The sequence below is a fragment of the Phocoena phocoena genome, chromosome 10 (assembly GCF_963924675.1).
Source record: "Phocoena phocoena chromosome 10, mPhoPho1.1, whole genome shotgun sequence".
NCBI classification, from domain to species: domain Eukaryota; kingdom Metazoa; phylum Chordata; class Mammalia; order Artiodactyla; family Phocoenidae; genus Phocoena; species Phocoena phocoena.
This window is the reverse complement of record NC_089228.1, coordinates 68,288,559-68,313,647: the sequence shown is the minus strand read 5'-3', so window position 1 is coordinate 68,313,647 and position 25,089 is coordinate 68,288,559. Positions and strand designations below refer to the sequence as shown.

General features: G+C 51.5%; 1 protein-coding gene across 1 annotated transcript in view; it reads left to right on the top strand.

Moving 5' to 3' along the window:
• MDGA1 (MAM domain containing glycosylphosphatidylinositol anchor 1) overlaps positions 1–25,089 on the top strand; it is a 53,275-nt gene that overhangs the window by 4,264 nt on the left and 23,922 nt on the right. Inside the window, exon 2 of the mRNA XM_065885402.1 lies at positions 24,712–24,851. Within this exon, the coding sequence (XP_065741474.1) occupies positions 24,712–24,851 (140 nt within the window). The remainder of the gene's footprint in view (positions 1–24,711; positions 24,852–25,089) is intronic.

Genomic DNA, 25,089 nt, shown 5'->3' with positions numbered 1-25,089 from the left:
CTAGTCTGAGGGCTCCCAGGCCTGGCGTCGGGCCGGAGAGTCCTCCTTCAGGTCAAGAGCCCCATAATGTCCCATCGTACACTGCAGGCTGCAAACCTGTGCTTCCTGCCTGGAAGGGGGCTCTGGGGAATGGGGCTGGGGGTGGTTAGAGAGGATGAGTTTGTTAGCCAGGAAGGCACCTTCGAGAGGCGGGCTGGGGACATGCCAAGAGCCTACTTGTAATTGGCCAGGCCTGGCTGTGAGCTGCTGGGGCCAGGGTGGCAAAGCCTCGATTAGAGCCTGGTATTAGCTCTGCTTTGCTGGAACATGGAGGGACGGGTGAGGGCTCCATTGGGAGAATGGAGGGAGCTAATCACAGCTGCCAAGGCCAACAAATGAATGATGCAGAAAATCAATACCTGGGGGCGGGAGTGGAAATCCGGGCAGTGGTAGCAGCCATGGCTTCTCCCGCTGCCCAGGAGGCGCAGGTGGGCCTGGGAGGAGTGAGACAGAGGCAGCAGTGTGAGGACCCTCCTCTCCCCCACACCCTCCCCCCTCCCCTTCATCTGCCTTCCTCTCCCCCACTCCTCCCTTTCATCTCCTTGTGGCTGGGCTCAGGAAGGATGGGCCAGGAGATGCCCCACCTGGCAAAAACAGGGGGCCTGGGAGATGGGACCTTGGGCCGCTCAGTGCTGGAAGAGCGCTCCCCAGCTCTGACATGCCTCTGGACACCTGAACCTGACTAGGCTCCAGGTGTGAGGGTGTGTGTCTGGGGACCCTGCCCTGTGCTGCTGGCCCTGCACTGCCACTCCAGAAATGGCCAGCAGGGGGAGGGCTTGGCTGTCACATTGCTTCTTGCCTTTCCTGGGCTCCTTTGGCCTCAAGACTCCCAGTAGGGTGAGCTTAGCCTGGGGCCCACGGGAGCCCCTTAGGGCCTTCTGAAGCCCCAGGCCGCCCTCCACCTCCTGTGTCCCCACCCCAGTGTCCCAGGGCATTCGCCTGTGGCCAGAGCCACACTTCCTGAACCCTAGGCTGGAGGAGAGCTCTCTGGTGGGGCTTGGCTGGGTTGTGTGCAGAGCAGGGGCTTGTGCCTTGGCAGAGCTGCCTCTTTGTGAACCTGGGTATGGCCCCTCTTCTGCATCTTCCTCCCCATAGTCAGAGACCCTGCTTTGCAGGCACACATCTGCTGACGGCTGATACTAGGTATTAAGGGGCCCCTACTGCATTTAAATGCTGATATGGAAGGCAAAAGCAATGCTTAACCCAAAGGAATGAATGTTTTTTCTTAAGCAATGCAATCTCTCTTTTCCCAAGTCTATGAGTAACACGTGTTCTCTGCAAAAACAATCAGAGTAAACATAAAAGTATAAGGAAGAAAGTAAAACTCACTTGACATCCTGCCTTGCATTCGATGATGATTCTTTCAGGCATCTTTTTGGGCAAATAGGAATGAACTCTTTAGGGAAGAATCGTTGGTTATGACAACCATATCTTATAGGTGTGTAAGTACCACGTGCATTGCCAAGCATTTTCACGTGTCTAACTCCTTTGATTCCATAACATTCTGAGAGGTCAGAACAGGGGGTCCTATTGTCCCTATTTAACAGATGGGAAAACCAAGGTTCTAAGAGTTTAAGAACTTGCTTAAGGTTACACAGCTGGTAAGAAGTGGCTTGTAGACTCCATCCCAGTGGATCTTCTGATTTGGGGGTTGGAAAACAGTATGGTGTCCCTCTTGCCATTCACTAAATATTTACTGAGCACTTCCCTTGAGCAAGGCCCTGTTCTGAGCATTGACAGGGCTACTGAGATGAATAAGATGCTCTCAAGGAGAAGGGGAGAGGAATCACATACAAGATGGTGGTTCCTGGACGATCTTGATAAATGCCATGTGACAAGGGCAGATAAAGGACTGTGGGAATTTGAAGAGGAAGGAAATTACTTCCAAGGCCTGGTAGAGGAGGGGGCATTTGAACCAGCCTTGACAAATAGAAGTAAGGAGTGAGAAGGGCATCCCAGGTGGAGGACTCATTATGGCAAAGGCATGGAGCATAAAGAACCTGGGTGTGTGTGGGGAGTTGTGAGTCGTTGATTTGGGCTGGAGTGTAGGTTGAAAGGGCGTCAGGGCAGTTAGAGTTGGAACAGTAAAGGAATAATAATAAAAACTGCTAACATTTGCTGCCCAGGCTGAGATAAGGAATATGTATTGTCTTCTTTAATCCTTACCATAATCCCTTAAGAGGGAGTCACTCATCAGCCCATTTTACCAATGAGTAAACTGAGGGCTCAGAAGGATGAAGTTACTTGTCCAAGGGGCAGAGCTGGGTTTGAACCCAGATTTGCTGATTATAAAGCCTGTGCTTGTGGGGAGTAGGCTGGAATCTTGGGTTTGTGAGGGTGTTGAGCAGGGGAATGGGTTGATATGAGCCCAGGTACCTCATATCAGGCTGGGTAGCTGTGCAGCTGTGTGTTTGAACTGGCTGCAGTCAGGTGGAGGGAGACTGGTCAGGAGATCCAGAAGTTGTCTGGGGAAGTCATAATGAGAGCTTGATCCAGGGTGGTGGCTGTGAGAATGGACAGGAGGGAGTGGGTACAAGAACTGCAGCCAACCAACAAACATGTAAGTGAAGCCTCTGTAAGTGGCACTTGAGATATTTGATGAAATAAACATGCTCTTATTCTCCTAGAGTTTAAGTTCAAGTTGAGGGGAGACAGGCAGTAAACAAGTCAGTGAATAAGTAATGCATTCTATGGTGATGAATTTTATAAAAAAGGGGTAAAGCAGCTAAGGGGACAAGGTGTGGTAGGCTGTGGTTCAAGTTCATACCCATTAGTTGGGGGTAGAAGTGCTCCTTGAGTAGGTGCCATCAGAGCAGAGACCTGAAGATGCCCGAGGGAGGAGGGAGGAAGCCCCGTGGATGTCTGCAGGAAGTGTGATCCAGGCGGGAGAATAGCCAGTGCAAAGGCCCTGGGGTAGTAACTTGCCTGGACTACTTAGTAACAACGAGGAGTCCAGTATGGCTGGAGCAGAGTGAGCCATGGGGAAGGGAGTAGGAGGTGAGGTTAGAGAGTTAATGGGGGCAGGTTGTTTGCAGCCTTGAAGGCTAAGTAAGGACTTTGGATTTTCTTTTTAACTAATTTATTTAATTAATTTATTTTTGGCTGCGTTGGGTCTTCATTGCTGCGCACGGGCTTTCTCTAGCTGTGGCGAGCGGGGGCTACTCTTTGTTGTGGTGCGCAGGCTTCTCATTGCAGTGGCTTCTCTTGTTGCGGAGCACGGGCTCTAGGCGCGTGGGCTTCAGTAGTTGTGGCACGCGGGCTCAGTAGTTGTGGCTCGTGGGCTCTAGAGCGCAGGCTCAGTAGTTGTGGCGCACGGGCTTAGTTGCTCCGCGGCATGTGGGATCTTCCCGGACCAGGGCTTGCACCCGTGTCCCCTGCATTGGCAGGCAGATTCTCAACCACTGCGCCACCAGTGAAGCCCAGGACTTTGGATTTTATCCTGAGAGAGGTGGGGGCCATGGGAGGGTTTTGAGCAGAGGACAGACATGAACTGACACCTTTTTAATAGAATCCCTCTGGCTGCCATGTAGAGCATAGACCGTAGGAGGTTGGGGATGGGGGAAGGATCCAGTCAGAGACTGTTACAAAAGGCGAGAAGTGAGACTGTACAATCATTGGGTCCTGACAGTATTTCAGAGCTTGGGCAAGGGATGGGAGCTGAAAACAGCTCTGAAGTTTGGTGTTGGGAGGCTTGGCACACAATGGCAATGAGATGGAGTGAAGGCCATGGGAAGTCAGACAGGTCTGGGGCAGTGGAGTGAAGCAGTTAAATGCCTGGCCTTCTGGGTAAGGAACCCGTGTTTGAACCAGCTGTGAGAGCCCGAGAAATTACATCTGCTTTCAAAGCCGTGGCTCTTCTGCTTGTCAGATGGGTTTGTGATAAGCATGCAATAAGCCGTACCTGGAAAGCCCTGAGCACTGTTCTTGGCACTTAGCAAGGCCTCGGTGAATAGTTTTATTTGAATGACAATGCCAGTGCAGTTTTGAACTTCATGGGATTCTGGTGCTGGGATGTCTGGGAGAGATGTTGATGGACATGAGTGGCGGTGCTCAGGGGAGAGATCTGTTCTGAGTGGTGGACTTGCACATCTGGATTTATGTCTACACAATGATGTGAGGTGAGACCACAAGGTGGGATAAAATTGCCAAGGAAGAGAGAGTAGAGTGAGAGAGGAGACTGGGCTGAGACCAGTGCCCTGGGGGTGGGAGGAGAAAGAGGAGACAGAGCAGGTGGCATCAGGGAGGTAGGAGGAGACCCAGGAGGGGACAGGGACCAGAAAGGCAGGGAAGGGATGGAGTCCACGGGAGGAAGGGCCATCTGAGGTGGGGGAGGAGACAGAGTAAGGGCCGTCTGGGGACTGGGAGGTTGGTGGGGATGCGGCTGCAGCACAGAGCGGGGCTCCTTCTAAGGGGACTTCCCAAGGAGTCCCCTGGGGATTTTGTGAAAATGCAAATTCTGACTCAGTGGGTCTGGAGCTGAGCAGAGATTGTGCATTTCCAACCAACTCCTGGGTGATGCTGACGCTGCTAGCCCACAGATTGCTCTTTGAACAGCAAGGGCAGACAGGGAAGAGGATTGGACTCAAATGGGAAGACTTGGGTTGGAGGGTCAGTGGGCAGCTTGCTGCCTCTGAGAGAGCCTGGCCCAGGAGCCTCACCTCTCTGAGCTCAGTTTCCTTGTCTGGAAGGCTGGTTCAGGCGCTCCCACCTCTTGGGATTACAGAGGAGCCGAGAGTGATAGCACTTCGTAAACTCTAAGGCAATCTATGTGGACTTTGTTTCATGAGAGCAGAGGAGATGGCAGGCAGATGGTAGGGAGCCCTGGGTGTGGGTGGTGTATGGAAGCAGGAGGTTCAGGCTGCTCTTTTGAGAAATGTCGCAGGCCAGGGAGGGCTGGAACCGCAGTTCCCCTACCCAGGCCGGGCCTTCTGCCTGTGGGAAGCTGGGGCTGCAGGGGTGGGTGACCTCAGTGTGTGTGTGTGTGTGTGTGTGTGTGTGTGTGTGAGAGAGAGAGAGAGAGAGAGAGGGAGGGAGAGAGAGAGAGAGAGAGAGAGAGAGAGAGAGAGAGAGGGAGAGAAAGAGAGGGAGGGAGAGAGAGAGAGAGAGGGAGAGAGAGAGAGGGAGGGAGGGAGAGAGAGAGAGAGAAAGAGAGAGAGAGAGAGAGAGAGAGAGAGAGAGAGAGAGAGAGGAGAGAGGGAGAGGGAGAGGGAGAGAGTGTGATGTGGGCGGGCGTGAGGCCACTGCTTGGCCAGCTTTGGAGATTCCACCCCAGGCTCTTCTTGGTTCCTTTCCAGTCCCAGAAACTCAGCAGGGATTGACTTTGATTATCTTGAGGGTTGGGAGCTGTGTAGAGAAGTGTTTCTCAGCCCGGCGGGCATGTCAGAACCACCTGGAGAGCTTTTTCAAGAACAGACGCCTGACTCCACCCCCAGACCTCCTGAATCAGAAACTCTGCAGGTGGCATCAAGGCAGCTGTGGTCAGAAGCTCTCCAGTTGATTCTCAGGCACAGCTGGTGTAGACAGTGCATCTGAATGAGTCAGGCCCAAACAGATGCCTTCTTCCCTTGGGCTTTCTGAGGGCATTTCTGGGTTTTCCAGGTCACCGCCCAAGCTTTGTTTCAGCCATGCTCATCTAGACCCTTGGGTCTTAAAAAAAACACACTTACCATTTTTTAAATTATGAGCCAGGGGACTTTCTAGTTTAGTAGTCTAACTGGAAAGGTCAGGAGCTTGGGAGAGTAGCCTCTCTCACTCTGCTTCTAGCCAGGGAATTTCCAGACCTGAACCTAAAGAGACTGAAAGAAACTGCTCCAGAAATGTTGTTTTCATTGATTTTCAATAGGTAAATTCTGTTACCTTTTTGAAATGTGGCCCTTTTGTTTATTCTCTTCTCTTTTTGGTTTAGAGAAAATGAAAATTTCAGAGCGGGGCCCCATCGTAGCAATTCAACTCAAATGTAAACCGAGCAAATGTTTAATGAGCAGTTGCTAAGTGTCTGGAAGGGAGGTGGGCGCTGTGACGGCAGGGAGGGCTGAAGGATACCTGCCCCCAAGGAGCTCGCAGTGGTGCGGGAGAACGCAGCCTTTTCCAGCGTCCTCATTTTCCAGATGACGAAGCTGAGGCTCAGCTTGAGGGACTTGCCCAAGCCCCTGAAGTTAGCAGGTAGTGGAGTCAGGATTTGAACTCAAGCCTGCCCAATACCAAGTCTGGTACTTGCCTACTGCCCCCAGTGTGAAATTCCAGAGGGCAGGATCTGACCTATTTTTTTTTTTTTCCCCTAGACTGTGCTGTGGAGAATGGGTTGCTGATGGGAGCAGCACGAGGACCCTCAGTTCTATATCAGTTAGGAATCACATTCTGTTGCCAGAACCAAAGACCTGACTACAGAGTCTCCAACAAATTAAAGTGACTTTCTTAAGTCTAGAAGTAGGCTATCCACGGCTGCTCTGGTGGCTCCTTGGTCACTAGCGATCCAGGCTCCCTTCATCTTGCTGTTCTGATCTCCTCACAGTGGTGCTTCTCAAACCTTGCTGCATATTAGAATTCCCTGGGGGTGTTTAAAATTTGTGATGCTTCGGTCATACCTCACATCAACTGAGTCAGAATGTCTGGGAGTGAGAACCAGGGATCAGCATTTTTTTTTTTTTTTTTTTAAAAAGAAAGATCCCGAGATGATTCAGATGTGCAGACAAGTTCGGGAACCCCTGCCTTAGAGCATTTTGCCTTAATGTCACCAAGGGGCTGCTGGGGCTCAGCCATCATGAGACATTCCAGGCAGGAAGAAGGGAGGAACACTTAGAAGGCTGAGTCATTTACCAGTTGAGTCAGCTTTTCCAAAAGCCCCCTCCCAATGATGTCTGCTTACATCTTACTGGCCATTCTGTTTTTTTTTTTTTTTTGGCTTAGTCGGGTCTTAGTTGTGTCACATGGGATCTTTCGTTGTGGCACGCAGGATTCTCTCTAGTTGTGGTGTGAGGGCTCTGTAGTTGCGACGTGCGGGCTCCAGTTGCCCTGCGGAATGTGGGATCTTAGTTCCCTGACCGGGGATCCAACCTGGGTCCCCTGCATTGGAAGGCGGATTCTCAACCACTGGATTACCTGGGAAGTCCCTTACTGGCCATTCTTAGATGAAGGGAGGCTGAGAAATGTAGTCTTTTAGATGGACATATTCTCACCTAAGAGAATATCAGGGTTTATTTAGATAGAAGGGGAGAATGGAAGTTGGATAGCTCATGAGCAGTCTTTACCACAAATCCCCACCTCAGGATCAGTTGGCATTTCTTGAAATGAAAGGATTTTGATGGATGTGAACAGCTGTTCTTCTCCCTACCTCACTCTACCCTGCCAGCCTAGCTCGGGTTGGGTGGGGTGCTCTGGCAGCTCTGAGTATGGCCAGAAGGAACCTTAGAGAAGACAGAGAACCAGAGCAGGGAAAAGGCTTGCTTGGGGCAACCCAGACGTTCATGTGAGGGTCCAGCTTCCCATCTGCTAATGCTCGTTTGCTCCCCCTCACCCCAGCACACTGTTCATTCACATTTCCGTGAGGTTGTTCGTTTCCACTGGTTGGTACCTCCCTCCACTAGCAGGTAGCTCCTTTCAGTCCCAGCCGCAGGAGAGCTCTGTGGACCCTCCTGGTTTGCGGGAACCGGAAACTGAGGGACTGTGCTAGAAACCATGATCTACCTCATCTTTCTGCCTCTCAGCAAGCCCATACCCGCATGAGCCCAGGCAACCCCACTGCTGTTTGCTCAATGTCTAATCCTTTGTTGGGAAGTTCTTCTCATTGTCTAACCTTATTTCAGCTTGTTGTAACATAATCTCTTATCAGAAAGATTCAGAAGCTGAGGCCTCTGACCTGAACTTGAATATCTCCTTAGCCCTGAGACTTTTCCTATGTGAAACTCTAAATGAAGGCACTTATCCCATCACTGAGAGGGACATCCGGAGGGTAGACTTGGGGAGGGAGCTGGATTCTGGTGTTCCAGTAAAATGCAGGGGGCCTCTGGGGAGGTCAGTTTATCTCTAGCAAAATACGTAAGCCCACAAGGCAAGCTGAAGGTCTGTGCCATCACAAGACCTGGCTTTACTCTCCTTTCTGGAATAAGGCCATGTATTCCAGACACAGAGAAGGCCAGGAGTTGGAGCTTGAGGGTGTGGTAAGAAGTGAGCTCAGCTGTGATACAGTGGTCTTAACTGACCCAGAGGCACTTGAATCGCAAGGAGTTTGTGCAGGAAGAGACTGAGACCAGAGAAGGTAAGGTCAAGGTCACACAGCAATTAGGTGCCAAGGCTGAAGTTAAAAGTCACGTCAAAGGACTTTCCAGCTGGATCTTTCTCATTCTCCTATATTATCCTGTGGGCTCAGGAGAAGCAAGGACACATCTGCATGGCATTTATAAGCTCCCATGAAGTTCAAAACTGCACTGGCATTGTCAGAGCCAGGAGGGAACTTAGATCAAATATAATAATGTGTTAGAAAAGAAACCTGAGGCCTAGAGAGGGCAAGAGAAGTCCCCAGACCACAGAGCAAACAGGCAGCCCAGCTTGGAATCATGGAAGGTCACAGGTAATGGGCTTAAAGGTTACCTGGCCCTAACTGGTCAGTTTTTAGAGGCAGAAACCAGTGGTCAGAGGTGAAGGGTCACTCCAAGCTCTACCTGCCATTGAATACACCCTTCTCTCCCACTTCTATCTCCCAAGTCATATCTGGGCTCTAGGATACCGAGAGGAGTGTGTGCGTGTGTACACGTGCGTGTGCATGTGTGGCTTAATGTGCCAGGGGCAGCAGGCAGGAGACGTAAGAGGCTTTCTCCAGATCAAGCCACCCACCTCCTTCTGGGGCATTCAGAGGCTACAGTGAGTTCTCGCCCCCGCTCCTGGCTTCCTCCAGTTCCCCATACAGCCATGGCCCCTGGCGTTGCCCACTGGCACAGTGACCTTGGGGGTGCTGGGAGGGCTCAGCCCTGAGGGATGCCCTAATCTGCTTGAAGCACCGACACCCTGCCTGCCTCACTCCCTCACCTTCTCGGGAGCTGAGGGAGCAGGGGCTGTGAGGCTGTCCAGGGCGAGGGTGGGCTGCATCTCCCCACAGTCTCCTGCCCTTCATTCTGGCGGAGCTGGGGCCAGTGAAGCCAGTGGCTCCTTCAGGCTCCCTTGCAGAATTATAGAGCCAGGGATGCGGGGCTGAGGGGTGAAAGGAATGATTGGTGGGGAGCCCTGGCTGCTGGTGGAGATCAGTGTGTGTGTGTGTGTGTGTGTGTCTTTCTGTCTGTCTGTTTGTGTATGGAGAACCATTGGCAGGAGATAAGCTGTGCTCACTGGGTACCTCAGCCGGAGCTGAAATACATTCCCCAAGTCCTCTCTATGCTGGGCATGTACACTTCATCAGTATTTTTCATGCACATGTAAATATACGTGGGCATGCATGTGCTGAAAGTATGCATATATGTGATCATGCCCACAAGAACATGGGTTTATGTGCAGGGAGTCATGTATGTATGTGTGGGGGGACTACAGACCTCTTTGGGGGCTTCTTTGGGTCCACCTTTATCCAACTGCTCCTCTGGGCAGCCCCTGGTCATCCTTGCCTTGGTCTCCAGGCAGGGGGCGGGAATGGGCATCCAGCTCTCTGGACCGTCAACCCAGCGCTATGTCCAGCCTGGGTTATAACTGCCCACCACCGCTTCTGGGAGACCTGAAGTGGGGGGCAGGGACAGGCTGAGGCTGGCCTGAAGCTCCTGGCTAATTTTCCCGGCCTCCATCGATCCAGAAACTTCTCCCGAGTCTATTAGCAGTCAGCGAGTGAAAATATCCCCCATTTCAAGCCCTGACCTGAGACAGGGAGGAATCCATAGCAATTTGTTCAAACAGAGGAAAGCATTTCCCTCTGATTTGTATTCCAATTTATTCCAGGCAGGAAGGGGGTCAGGGTGGGGGAACGGGGAACCCTGGCACGGCCAGAGCTGGGCCCAGGCCATCCCCCTCAGCCCCCCATGCCAGCCAGGGTGGCAGCTGGTACTCCCTATGGCTCCTGGGGGTGAGGGCTGAGGAGGGGAGGGTGGGCCCCAGCAGGGGGATGGGAAGAGAGACCCTTCCCAGCAGGCCCTGCTTGGCTGGAAAGCTCAGTTGTGGATGTGGTTTTCACAAAATACAAAGCTGCCTGCTTGGAGCCTCTCTCCCCGCACTGGGGCCTGTGCCAGGCGTGCGCTCACCCGCTGTGCCCGTGCCAGGGTAGGGGCTGGGCTGAACGCATGGGCACAGTGGCCCTAGCTGGGCTGAGTGGCAGGGGGCCTCTTCTTCTCCTGAAGCCCTCCCCAGCCATCCTCGCAGGAGCAGAACTGCCCAGGCTCAGAGGGGAGCTGGCACCTTGGAGAGTCCCCTTGCAGGGCAGGGGGCCCCTCACGGCGGGAGCCCTGAGCACATCTGCCTGACACAGTGCTCACGCTTCATTCCTGGCCTGAGCAGACTGGAGCTCACGGGTGTCCTAACCAGGGAGTCTCTTTTGAGCACCTAGGATAACGATAGCTCTGGCTGACATTTATTAAGTACCAGCTACTTGCTGGGCACTGGGCTAGTGCTGCCAAGCACCCAGTTTTGGCAGGGTCCAGGCGTCCTCCTGCACCTCACTTTCCTCAACCTTCTGCATACTTCTGTCACCTCCCTCAGCCGTCTCTGCTCAGTGTTTTCAGTTTCTCCTGGGAATCACTTCTCCCTTCCACCTGCGGCTGGCCCTAGTGACCCAGGGTCTCAGGACTGATGCCTCTGCAGCCCCCCTTTTCCAAGGGCCTCCACAGACAGGCCAGCTTCCTTTCTTCTGGATCACTTTCTTTGGTGCCACCTGGTCTTCCGCTCCCCGCCAGGGCTCAAGCCTCTGCAGAGGTGGCTCCATGGCAACCAGAGAGGAGGATTCTGGGAAGGGTCAGCCAAGTGGTCCTGCAGCTTTGCCCCCAACCCCTGCTCTCCACTGTTTCCTTCCCTCATGCCTCAGTGCCCCAGGGAGGAGAGTAACCAGAGAAGTTCTTCACACCAAGGTGTCAGTGACTAGCAGCTCTCAGGTCAGCTGTCGCACATGACTTGCCAGGCTCCATGACCCCACCGAGGTCTAATTTCAGAAGCAAGTAACTAAATATATCAAAGTCATCTCTCTCGCTCAGGTGGGAGTGTGGGAAGCCGTGTGGCCTGCAGGCTTGTAGCAGAGGCTTCTGCAACAGGTCTGGGTTCAAGTCCTGCCCCAGTCACTCACTGGCTGTGTGATCTTGGGCAGGGTATACTCTGTGTCTCAGTTTCCCTGTGCACAAGCAAATGATAATAATAGCGCTCCCCTCAGGGGGCTGTGGTGAAGAGGAAATGGGAACTTGTGGAAAACCATTCTGGGCCCAGTGCCTGGGGCTTTTCAGAGGAGGCACTGCTAAGTGAGTGATTCCAGCGCCCAGGCCTGCTCAGGCCTGCTCTGATGAATCACAGAGGCTGCCACCAGGGAAGTGGCATGTGAGGCTCTATGTACAGGCATGTGACACAATATTGGAGGAAAGGCCGAGACCCTGGTGCTAGAGAAAGTGTGGCAGAATTCCACCCCTCCTCCCATCTTCCTCTTGGGGAAATTTATAGTAAGAATATTCCCTATGAGCTACTTTATGAGTTGGGAGACAGGTGTGTTTTGCACCCAGCCCTTTACTGCTACCCACATGGCTGCCCATTCCAGACCTCACTTTCCTCCTAAGAGGCAGTGCCCCCCACCTCCTGTCCTTAGCCCCCAGGAGCCTCCTAATGGCAGTGACTTTTCTGTCCCTGGTTGTGATTGAACTTAGGTCCAATTGGCCTCCCCCATCCACAGATCCTTCACTTTTCTCCCCCAGCCGACTGGGTTTCAAGTCATTTACAAGTTGTTCAGAGACTTGGCATGCTGAGATCCTACAGTGCATGCCACTTATGTGGATTCTTAAATTTCAGCCAAAAAGGAGCGAAACCCTTCAGTGATGGAAGAAAAAAATAATGAGAATACTTAGCAGAGGGGCAAGTATTACATTTCCCAATTTATAAATATACCTGATGCTAAAAGAAAATATGTTCCCAAACTTTATGCTTCTGGAATTGACTCTTGAAAAAAAAAAGAAAAAAAAGATTGGTCATCTGGTCATCCCTTTCAGAAATTTAACGTGCTTTCCCTCCCAGGGGTGTTCTCCTTTTGAAAGGGACACAGAAAGAGAATGCACAAGTGACTATTTATTTATTTATTTATTAAAAATTTTTATTTATTTATTTTTTGGCAGCGTTGGGTCTTTGTTGCTGCACGCGGGCTTTCTCTAGTTGTGGCGAGCAGGGGCTACTCTTTGTTGTGGTGCGCGGGCTTCTCATTGCGGTGGCTTCTCTTGTTGTGGAGCGGGGGCTCTAGGCACGCGGGCCTCAGTAGTTGTGGCACACAGGCTCAGTAGTTGTGGTGCGCAGGCTTAGTTGCTCCGCAGCATGTGGCATCTTCCTGGGCCAGGGCCACAAGCCCGTGTCCCCGGCAATGGCAGGCTGATTCTTAACCACTGCACCACCAGGGAAACCCGCAAGTGACTATTTAACATGCTGGTGTTGATGAGTGGTATGAAGAACACACAAAGCAGGTAAGGGGATTGAGATTGATGGCGGTGGGGGCAGGAATGCTGTCTTAAAAAGGGTGGTCAGGGAAGGCCTGTCTCAGAAGAGAGCTGAAGGAAGCAATGGGGTGAGCTCTGGAAATCCAGGGAAGAGCAATCCAGCAGGGGGAGCTGCAAGTGCAAAGGCCCTGAGGTGGAAGTGGGCTTTCGTCTGCTTGAAGAAGAGCAAAGACAGCAGTGTGGCCACAGCTGGGAGGAGGGCACATGCAGGGTGTGGCAGGCTATTGAAAAAGCTATGGCTTTGACTCAAAGTGAGAGGAGACCCACGGTAGGGTTTTGAGAAGAGAAGGGACAGGATCTGACCTAATGTAAAGGGATCCCTCTGGCTGCTTGTGGAGAACAGACTGTGCCAGGCAAGGGAGGAAGCAGGGTAGAGGTCTCTGGAGGCTGCTGTAAAAATCCAGGCAGGGCGTCGTGGTAGTGGTTTCTAAGACCAGGTTGGTGTTTCGGGGTCAGATGCACGATCAGTTCCGAAGGTTGAGCTGGTGGATTGGGCATGGGATGTGGACAGAGAGAAGGCAGGGATGACTCCCAGGTTTCTGGCTGCCAGTGTGTTTTCAGTGACGGAGGGTGAGGAATGGCTCTCAGGCCTTGGGGGTGTGGCGGGGTCACTAAGTGCTGTCCTCCTGAGGTCAGTGGATGTGGACAGAGGCATAAAGTTAATCAGGCCCTTGCATCTCTGATCCCTGGTTTTTAAACCTTCAGAGGCAATCCTCCTCCTGCCTCCTGAGCTGGGGTGAAGGTCCAGCCTGGAGGAACTACACAGGGGCTGCTTTAAGAGGTTTCAAGCCGTCAGGTTGTGACACTCATAATTCTACCCCCAGGTGGGTGGGATGATGCTCAGGAACCCACAGTAGCCTGGGGTGGGGGTGGGGGGGGGGGCAGAGTGCTGCCCAGCCAGAGTGGCGGTGGTAAGCTCTGCAGAAACACTGTCCTTCTGTCCCCTGTCCTTCTGTCCTGGTGTCTAAGGCCCCACCTGCTGTTAAGCTTCAAGATTGATTTTGCTTTCAGGGTTGTTATTATCCACTTAAACAACTTCATAGGAAAAAAACGGAACCTAGTGACCATCAAACATTAACCATTCATTCTAACTTCCCTGCCCATACCTGTCAATACATTTTTACATAGCAGTAAACAGTGGTCCATTCGGCTCTCTTGGCTGACTTTATCTCCTACACACATCTCCTGGTATTGACTGAGCCCTCAGACCTGTCAGCTTAATGGCCGCAGGGCACCCCCTGCATTGATGCGCTGGAGTTTGGTCACCATTTCTCCAGTGCTGGGCATTTGGGCAGATGCCAATTTCTTCTTCTAAATAGCTCTGCCATGAATATCCTCATGTGAATTACTTTTTCCTTTTAAATTATTTCCTTGGGGCCTATTCCCCAAAGTGAGATTGCCTAATAGGTCATAGGATAGGAACAGTTTTATGGTTCTCATTTCGCACTGCCGGCCCGTGCTACAAAAAGTTTGAGCCGGGCTTGTACGCAGCCCAGCCACAATGGATTTTTATCATTTTAATTTATTTTCACTGGTTTAATAGGTGCATTATGGCCTGCTTCTTAACTTCCAGAAGCTATATTTGGATCTTTTGAACACCTAATAATAATAAGACCTGATCTGTGCAGAACTTTACAGTTTACATGGCACTTTCTGATATGTCATCTCACTTGAAATGACATATCAAGTGAGACACGATGAGCCTAATATTATTGGCCTCTGTTTTGTATGGTGAGATGGGGGTTTAGTCAAGTTAAGCGCTGGAGTGGAACTTCCAGCCAGTTCTTGCAGGTTTGGTTGGAAAGAACTCCCACCCACTTGCCACCATCCCATTCTTTCAGGGGGCCCAAGCCCCGCCCCCCCACCATCCTGTTCTTTCTGAGGACCCAGGTCCCCAGATGCTCATTTCAGCCCCAGTCCAGTGCCTCAGCCCCCTGTCTCCCTCGGTTCCCACAGCCAGGCCTGTGTCATGCTGCAAGCTGTGCCCTGTGCTTCAGGCTTGGGTCTCAAAACACTGGGCTTTTGGGTCATAGGGGCCTTTGAGGGTTCTTTGCTTTAGCGAGGCCACTGCTCCCTCCATTCCCTGGCCCAGGGTTGGCCAAGGCTCTGCATTCTGGGTTGGGGGCCTGGACCTGGCAGTGTGTCTCTGGTCCCACCCAGGATGTGCCCCATCCGTAGTGTTGGTCACAGGTACACTGGTGCCCAGGTGACTGAGCCTCAGGCTCCAATAAACAGGGTTACTCAGGGGCCTGTCAGGCTCAACACTGGAGGCTTCAACTCTCAGACTAGGGGGACCTTCTCAGGGTGGACACACCCTTAGGTATGAGTTTGTTTGTTTGTTTTTGCGGTATGAGAGCCTCTCACTGTTGTGGCCTCTCCCGTTGTGGAGCACAGGCTCAGGACGCGCAGGCTCAGCGGCCATGGCTCACGGGCCTAGCCGCTCCGTGGCATGTGGGATCTTCCCGGACCGGGGCACGAACCCGTGTCCCCTGCATCGGCAGGCGGACTCTCAACCACTGCACCACCAGGGAAGCCCCATGAGTTTGGTTTTATTCTGCTCGCTTCTAACTATACTTCTAGAGCATCTACTAGGCAGCATGTGCTGTGATTGGTGGCTTCCATTCTTATTGTATTTAACACTCTCAATAGGGAGCATTCTTATGCCCATTTTATAGGCAGGAAACTGAGGTTGTAGACTAGAGAGTTAAATGATTTGCCCCAGGTCACACAGCAATTATTGCAAACAATCTGAATGAGAATGCTGTGTCTACTCCAGCCCTGCCCCTCCCATGGGCTTGGTTCAATAGGTATGCTTTGTCAGTTGGAAGCTTGGTCACCTCCAGAATTTGGCCCACTGCCAGGGTCCAGGGCCAAGTGAACTGCAGTGGTGGGGTCTCCAGGACTGCAGATCTTGGTGGGGCTGCGTAGCGGGACCCCAGCAGAAAATTTTTACACGAGAAACCCTATGTCCATGGGCCCCACAGCCCTGGGCCAGGCAGGCTCAGGTCCTGGGTTCCAGAAACCATTCTCTGCTCTGATAGGTGGTAGCCCCTCTCTCTCTCCATCATCCTGGATGTTCTTCTGGGGAGAGCTTTCCTTCCAGTGATTACCGCTTTCTGTCCATATTGATGTTCTGGTCTCTCGGGATTATGGCTCTTGGCATCCCCCCAAAGTAGACCTCTTCATTCAGTTTTACATTTTCCTCTTACAGGCCCTTGGAACAGGCTCCCAAAGGGTCCCAGGCTATATGATCAAATGGAAAGGGAACTGAAATTTATTGAGCACTTACTAGATACTAGTGATTATGCTCTGTACCAAATGTGCATTATCTCGTTTCATCCTCACAACCCAGAAGTTATTTTCACTAGAGCTGAGATGTAGTATTATCCCCATTTTACAGATGAAGAGACTGAGGCTTCGAGAAATTAAATAACTTGCCCAAGGTCACATAGTTATTAGAGGAGAGATAGAGCCCTACCTCCTGCCCCTCATACTACACCATCTGGGCAGCCCCTCAGACTTGCATTTACAGCTTCGGCTCAAGCAGTGCCCAACTTGAGGCATGTGCCTTTCTGATCTCTCTTCCCCGAGGGTCCTGCCTATAATGTTAGCACTGTCCTAGGGCACCTCATTTGTTGACAGTTTTGATCTCCCTGCCCACCAGGGAGAAAGTCCCTTTATAGTTTCCCCCAGGGGACCTCAGAGCCCCCACTTTAGAGGGCTTTCTGGTGGCCTGTCCTAACATCCCTGAGTTCATTCGTTGTGTGCAGGTTAGACTTCCACTGGTATGCAGACAGTGAAGATTCTAGGAGTAGAACCTGGCCCTCTCAAAACCTGTGTGCCTTCTGATGGGGCCAGGATGTAGGTGCAGTGGTGCCAAACCTTCCCAGGGACGGGGGCCCAGATGGACTGGCCACCACTTTCAGCGGTGCCAGGCTCTGCCGGAAGCATCAGGCTCTGCAAACAGTATCAGCTCCTGAAAATGGAACCAGGCGTTACACACAGCGGCAGACCCTGCGAGCCCTACCAGGCCCTGCCTCTGACTATGAGAGCAGAGCTTATTTTCATGCTCAATCATGGTGACAGGCTGGCAGCCTGTGCCCTGATCTTTCAGCTGTGGCTGCTTTCCACACTCAGTAACAGTGCTCTTGGACCCGGAGGTCAGAGATAGATACATACATACTCAGGTTGGGGAGAGATTTTTGAAGCCAAAGGGGAGGTCGGCTGAATGTGGATCTGGTTTTGGTAAGCAAAAAAGACGTATTGCTGAGAGCAGACTTTAATAGAGTCGGCAGCAAGGGGAGGGCAGAGGTGCTTCAGGGAGGGGGATGTGCCTGACTGCCTCTGCATTCTAGAGCCGAGGGCAGGACAACAGGTGCTCAGGAAATGTTACAGAAGGGATCCATGAATCAATGGTAAGTTAACAGGCGATCGTATGTGCCTTTGAAGGGCTGGGAGGCCAGGGAGCAAGAGGGAAGATGGAGAGAGAATCATCCTGGACCAAGGTCTAATGCCCTGAGACAGTGACCAGAGGTGGACGGGGCAGGGTGTGCTGATGCTTCCCCTCAAGATGACTGACACTAAGGAGAGGCCAGGGGAGGTGGTACTGGTGGGGGGACTGGTTCAAACTTGTTTTCCCAGCATGGAATTGGCACCTCCCCTAGACTCCAGAACTCCTGAGAAGCCACCTGGCCTGCCCCCTGGCCAGCGGCCCAAATAGAGGGCAGACTTCAGCCAGCTCTGCAGACAGGGCTGTGGGGAGGGCAGGGCGAAGCCCCACTGTGGAGAGCACAGAGAGCAGGGTTAATTTTCCCGAGAGGTACACATTTGATGGCCTGTGGTCCGCAGGAGAGGTGTGTAGCATCATCTCTGGCAGAAGGAGGCCCAGGAGGAGCCAGCCGAGCGCCTGCCCTGAGAGCCTCCTTTCAGGCCCCGGCCGCCATTCTCTGAGCAGCTAATTAAAAGAGAAAAGCCTGTTAATATTTCAGCACTGTTAACTCTGCTAAATTATTAAGTGTCCATTTGCATTACATACACAAAAGGATCGATAAACATGTGTGTACCAGGAGCTGGGAGAATAAGGGAGGAGTAGTTTCTAAGGATGCCACGTGGGACAGGCCCAACCAGTGACTCAGAGACTATGTCCTGCACCTGGAGCCCTGTGTCCTCAGCACTGTGCCCGGCACTTGCAAACTGGAAATGCATGGGGCTTAGCACAAAAGTCAGAGAGTCAGATGGACTCCAAATCAGCAGGGTGTCCTTGGGCAAGTTACTTTAAACTTGCTGAGCCTCAGCTTCCTTATCTGACTAGTGGGAACAATAATAGGCTTGTTGTGGGCAATAAATAAGATAATAGATATAAAACACTCAATAAAACGCCTGCGCAGAGTAATATTATTATTATGTATATATTATTATGTGATCGTTATATCATGGTGATGGGAGGGAGACCTGAGACATAACTCCAGCTCACAGTAATCCCTCCTTGTTTCCTTTCTGCCTCTCAGCAGGCCTTTATAGGCATCATTCTTATCCCACCTCTTCTAGACTACGCACTTCCCTAGTGCAGGGCCTGAGTGCCATAGCTCTCTGTACCCCCAGCACCAAGCTCAGCACGTCACACTTATAAGGATTTGTTGACTGACTATCTGATAGAAGCTAGGACCAGACCACAGATTCTGTTTTCATATCGCCTGGCCCGGAACACTCAGTGATGCTTCCAGGAGGTGGTTAGGGTGATGGTACTTGCCCTGCCATCCAGTAACTGGGAGATAGAACCAACTTCAGGTGGGGGAGTCGGCAGCACCCCCTTCTTCTTTTCTCTCCTTGCCTTCCCACCACTCTGCTCTGTTTGGAAGTTTCCGCAGCCTGCAGACACACTTCCCCTGAAAGAGTCAGGAGGGGGAAGCAGAACACCAGATCCCACTTGGTCATGATTAACCTTTTAAAATTTAGGGTGGGGAAGAAAGCTGCAGGAAAGCTGATGTGATGGGGCTTTTAATCAAGGGTTTTCATTCCCTTTGCTGTCTGTCAGCCTTGTTTGGCTCTACATCCTACTGTTGCATCCTCGTGTACTTTGCCAGTGTCCCCCACCCCCTTGGCTCGCAGCTGGGGAGAAAATTCTCTGATGGGGGATGGGGATCCTTGATGAAATTCCCCTTCTAGGTTCCAGTGAGAATTCTCTTCAGAAGGCCACGGAGCAAGCTGGAATTTGCCTTAACATGCGTCCTTGAGAGTTTGTGGCTTCCTCACTGGGCCTCCTGGGTGCTGGCAGTCCCCACCCCTACCTACGGTTTGGGGTGTACACTTTTGGAGGTAGAAAGGAGTGAGCTGACAGACCAGAAGCATGTGCCAGGGACTTGCCATTTCTGCTCAGTTGCCCTCTTTAGGATGCTGCCTCATTGGTGACATGTCTCATGCCGCTTGGTTACTCTCAACCAAGGGGCTGGGGAGGGGAATGTTACTTGGCTCCACAGCCATTATACTCTGTTAGGAAAGAGCTTTATGGTCAAGTGGAAAGCACTGGATTAAACCAAGTTACATGGATGTGTTTACTGCAGGACTTTTCAGGGCCTTTAATAGTATACTCTTGTGTGCTGAGACTCTGAGAGGGAGAAGATGCAGCATCCTTATTTGGCGATGGGCTATCTGTGAGCATTTTATGGCGCACAGGTTTGGCAGACAGTGTTTTCCTTTTCCATGGGGTTTGTTGCTAAATATTGGGAGAGTGAAATAGCAGAAGTCTCATAGGCCAGAAGCAGGGAAATTGTTCCACAATCCTTCCTATTTTCTATCCACCAACATGGCGTCAAGCAGAGATAAACAGATCCAGCAGTGCCTCTGAAATTCAAAGGGAGCGTGTTACAAATACAACCTCTGAGGCCCGCCCCTGAAGAGTCAGGGCTAGTGGTGCTGCATGGGCCTGGGAATATGCATTGCAAGCATTGCAAAGGGCTCCCCTAGTGACACAAGGCGGGGGTAGAGGAGTCTGTGGAGGGCAGTGAACTGAGTTCCAAGCTAGTGGGAAGAAGGCCTGGGTTCGAGCCCCAGCTCTGCTACTGTCCTGTGTCTGTGAGTGGATAGGGTGTTCCCTTCTCCAGGCTTCAGTCTCCTTCTCTGCCAAAGGAGGCTAAATAGGACGTGCCCTTTCTGGCTCAGAACTGAGGCAAGGAGCTTGCAAATATACAGTGGACCCCAGGAATGTATCAGGCCTCATCACCTGTGGCAGATAAGACATCGTCCTTTCATGCGAAGGCCTTGTAGTCCCCTGGGGAGGTGGGGTTTTAAGAGGAGTGCAGGATCACTTACGGAATAATAATGCTGGCTGACATGCTTGATGGCTTACTGTGTACCAGACAGTTTTAAACACTTTACCTGAGTTTACTTATTTATTCCTCTCCATAACCCCATTTTACAAATGAGAAAACTACGGCTTAAATAACTTGCTAAAAGTCACAAGGTAACTTGCTGAAAGTTAAGTGTGTAAGAGGGATGCTCAGAAAGGGCTCCATTCCATCCCTCCCCTCTGGTTTTCCGACTCCCTGCACAGTCCTCAACATGAACTCTGAACATGTTCATGAAACACCCCTAATGGTTTAGTGTCTGCTTTGAGCAGCTCCACCCCTGAGATATAGAGGGGGCCACAGAGGGTGGTCATCTGTCCCCACCTCTTGCTCCTATTTAATCATCTCAGGAGCTGTCATTTATTGACAGAACACATACTGTTTGGCCAGATGTTTTACATATATTGTATTCAACCCTCACACTAGCCCTGGGAGAAGGCATTATTGTTCCCATTTTACAAATAAAGAGGCTGAGGCTCAGAGAGGTTAAGTAACTTGCCCAATGTCACCCAGCTAGTGGGTAGCAGAGCCAGAAATTAGTCCCAGATTGTCTGCTCTTTCCACCTCTCTCCAGCAGATCCCTTCTCCGCCCACTGTTCCTTTTTTCACGACGCCCTGCTTTAGGGTCATCTTAGCACTTAACACACTCTGAAACCATCCGTTCATTTCTGTTTCCTTGTTTGCCATCCATCTCCCCAACAATGCTGTTTCAGAGCTGGTCTTTGTTTGCTTTTCATGACAGTCTCCCTAGCATCCAGAGCAGCGGCCTGCTTTTGTTGTTTGATAGACTGAATGAAGGGATTATGTCATGGTGCCTCTTGACTCAGGCCCTGGCCTGGTTGCCTTTAGAATCAGAAAATGTTGCCACTGGTAGTGACTTCCTGGGGTGTGTAGAGTGAGAGGCTGAGGCTCAGTGGGACAGAACCCCTTTGGGGGTCTGTAACTTGGTGGGATCTCCGTTGGTTTAGGGTCAGAGAGCAGTTCCAGCCATTCCAGGGGTGAGCAGAGTGGGGGAGGCTGACTCATGTTAACGAAACTCAGTGGGGGTGATGGGCAAATTGGAATGTCTATGCCAAGGGGGTCTGAGTGCTTTGCAATTAGGCAGCACTTTCACCAGAAGGCAAATCTGAACCGGGAAGAAGTCAGCCATGGGAAGTGGCTTATCAAGTAGGACTCAGAGTAAAGGGAGTGGGTAATTGTAACGGTTAGTGTCAACTGAGGAAGCTGGATGACATCAACAGACAGTGTCATCCAAGGGGGGGGTGGATGCTCTTTTTTTTTTTTTATCTAATTGAAGTGTAAAGTGATATAGTAAAATCTTAAGCAAATACCTTGATGCATTTTTACATGTACATCCACCCGTGTAACAGCCGCTCAGATTAAGACTATGAACATTCCCATCTCACTAGATGGGATCCCACCTCCTCCCCAGAAACTTCTCTTGTGCCCTTCCCAGTAAATAATCGCCCACCTCCACCCAAGGGCAACCACTGTTTAGATCTCTGTTACTATAAGGTTGGTTTTTCCAGTCTCGAATTTCAAATGTATGAAATTATACACTATTTCCTCTTTTATGTCTGAGCTCTTTCCCTCAAATTGTGCTGTGAGATTCAGCAGGGTTGTTGTGTCTATCTGTAGCTCTTTTTTCACTTCTGTGTAATATTCCATTGTATGAATATGCCAGAATTTATTCATCCTTGCTGCTCTTGATGGACATGTGGGTTCTCTCTTGTTTTTAGCTATAATGAATAAAGCTGCTATGAATATCCTCGGACCTATTGTTTGGTTGTCATAGCACTAATTTCTATTGGGTACATACCCAGGAGTGGAATCCCTGCATCATGGGGTGTACACTTGTTTAGCCTGAGTAGGTGCTGCCAAAATCTCTTCCAAGGTGGTTCTACTACTTTAGAGTTGGATAGTCTTAGGAGTTAATGTCATTAAAGGGCGTTAGATAACCTGAATGATGTCATCACCCATGATGCCAGCTCATAGCCCAATGTCCAGTGAGGAAGAGTACCTGTCAGGGGGCCAGAGGCCTGGTGTCTGCCGGCCAGGCCCCATCTTTTCTGGCTTGGGCTGGCCAGGCCCTGAGAAAGTCCAGCTCTCCAGCTCTTTTTCAGTATTCCTTATCAGTCACCAAAGTGTCTATCATTACAACACTGCCTGGCTACAGGCAAGCCACAGTGTCCAAGATTACAGCTTATCTTCCATTGGAGCCTGTTAAATCAATGTCTTCCTTGTTGAGAGGCACCCCAGGCCTCTTGCAGACATCCATGCAGCCTTCTGGGCTTATCAACAACTGGCACACACATCACACATTGGTGGGTTGTTTCCTGAGGACCTTGGCCACAGATGGCTACCTTTTCCAAAGCATTTTCATTGCAGGGGGTGATAGTTCAGACCCATTCCCTAGATTCCAGGGTTCATCTTATACAGGGCCCACCTGCTGTTTATAAAATTCATAGAAAGTAGGAGTTGAAAAAAGACCTCAGAAGTCATCTAATACACTCCCCTCCTATAGGTGGGGAAACTGAGGCCCATGAGGTTTGACTTGCCCATGGTCACACAGCTTGTCTCCTGACAACTAGCCTAGGTTCATTCCTCCATGGCAGCCAGACTGGACACTCAGACTCTGGGTTGGTAGCAGCTGCCACTGTTTGCAGAACTTGCTGCTGTTTGCAGAGACTCTCATGGTTAAACACAGCCTACATCACCCCCAGATGGCTGCCCCACAAACTTCTTGATGTGTGGCCGGGCTGCCTCTGTGGACCCACCTCTGTAATGAGCTCATGACTGTCCCATCAGTGTTGGTTGGAAAGACTCTGTTAAGGTGCTATTTGTGGCAACAGTAGAACACATCAGAGTTCTACTAAGCACTTCTCATTTATCCTGTGTGATGATCACATCCACCCTTGTTGAGTTCTCAGGGTTGGTAGCATTCTCTCCATCTTAGAGATGAGAAAATGAAGGTCTAAAAATCACTAATGTTTTACCCCGGGTAATATGGAATATAAGACTGCCCTATCAACCTGCAGGAAGCCCCCCTGTTTTCTGAGGGCTGGTTCAAAAGCTGCCTCTTCCACAGAGCCTTCTGTGATTCTTTCTCCAGCAGACAGTGACGTCTCTCTCCTCTCACCTCCTCTTTACCTTTCTTAACAATGCTTAGCAACTTCACCATGGCATATTCCTATAAATTCATTCATTCAGTGTTCACTGAGTACCTGCTATATTCAAGGCTTTGCGCTGGGGATACCAAGGTGTGAAGCTCATGGTCTGGTAGGCAGAAAGATAAGAATGCTGAATTTGGTAGACACGCAGATTGATGCTTTGCTGTTGCACTGGAAAAGTGATGGATACAGAAGGAGGGAGGATGTAGGTCAATCATGGAATGCTTCCCGGAGGAAATTACACATTTTATGAACAGGTTTTATCTCACCCCCCTGCACCTCTTTAGGGCAAGGACTGAGTTTTCACCCGCTTGTGTCCCTCGTGCCCTGGATTAGCTCTCCTGCCTCCACTCCCTCCACCCTCATATGTGAGCAGACAGGTTTGAAATTGGGGGCCTTGCCCTCCTTCCCAGAGCCCAAGTACTGGTGGGCTGGGGGCTGGTTTGCCTTCAGGACAGTGGGGCTAAGACACTGAAGGAGGGCCATGAACTTTTCTGGTTCAATCATTTTCCCTTTGGGTGCCCCAGCCATATCGCAGCTCTGGTCCCCCAGCCCTGGTCAGATCCCAGCCCTGGCCACTGTGAGAGAGGTTAGGGAGGATCCAAAGTCTTGTGAGAGCTTCCAGGCCCCCGGTGAGAACTTCTCTCACTTGGAGAGGAGGCTGGCATAGGTTCAGAGAGCAATGAGGGAAAAGTAACAGGCATTTGGGTGAGGAGAACGTGCAGTCCCCGGGGCTGGGGGCTATCTTAGTTAGGTTCGCTGAAGGTTGAGCCTTGGATGGTTGGTGGCAGTGAGTTCAGGCAAGTGATTTGCTGAGAAAGTGCTCTAAGGACCAACTGAAAGGGGACAAGGGAAACAGCCAGGTGAAAACGTGGTTTAGTTGACTTAGTCTCAGCCTGTTCCCTGGGGTGGGGGTAGGGGGCCTCTGGAACATGAACAGAACCGCGGTCACCCCAGCTTGAGGCAAGGTGGCTGGGCTTTTGCATCATGTCCGCCAGTCATTGGGGTGTGTATGTACTGGGGAAGGGATGACCTCCTATAGGCATGTCTGGTCCAGGCAGCTCCCACTGGTTGAGGGCAATTCCCTGGGGCAGGTGAGCCCTGCGTGCCTAACAGCTAACACAGCAGCTGGGAATGGAGGCACCTGCCAGATACAGGGAACTGGGCAGAGCAGCAGCAGCCTGCACGACAGGGGGCTGCTAAGACGTGATGCTCACTGGGTGATAACCACTCTGTACAGATTACAAAGCCCCCTCACAGTCCTCAGCTCGTTGAAGAGCACAGATCTCTTGCAAGGGCCGTGGGATGGGGAGGAATTGCCCCTGTCCTGAGTCCCTGGCCCTTCTGGTCTGGCCCGGGGTCCTAGGAGCATTCTTTCCTGAGCTCGATGGGATCAGGCCTCTGAGGGATGTCATGGAGAAGTCTGGGCTGACCCCTCCCCCTGACACACTCAGGAGGGAGCCTTAGACCCCCTCTGGCCTTGGTGCCTCCTGTCTAAACCTCCCCATCTCCCACCAGCTCCAGCCCAGGCTCAGATTGTGCACGCGGGCCAGGCGTGTGTGGTGAAAGAGGACAACATCAGTGAGCGCGTCTACACCATCCGGGAGGGGGACACCTTGGTGCTGCAGTGCCTTGTCACCGGGCACCCTCGGCCCCAGGTAAGCCCCTGGCCTGGCTTGAGCAGGCCCCTCCTGACCCACCCCGCTCTGGGATCAGAAGAGGCAGTGGGAGCTGTGACTAGAGACAGACAGCAGCAAGTCAGCAGAAGACAGGAGCCTGGGGCTGGGGAAATAGCTGGAAAATAAACCCTGTGGGGAAGGGCTAGAGGCTGTGGACTTACTCACCTGGAAATATTGATGACTGAGGGCAAAAACTGAATGTCAGTTGTTCAGTTCC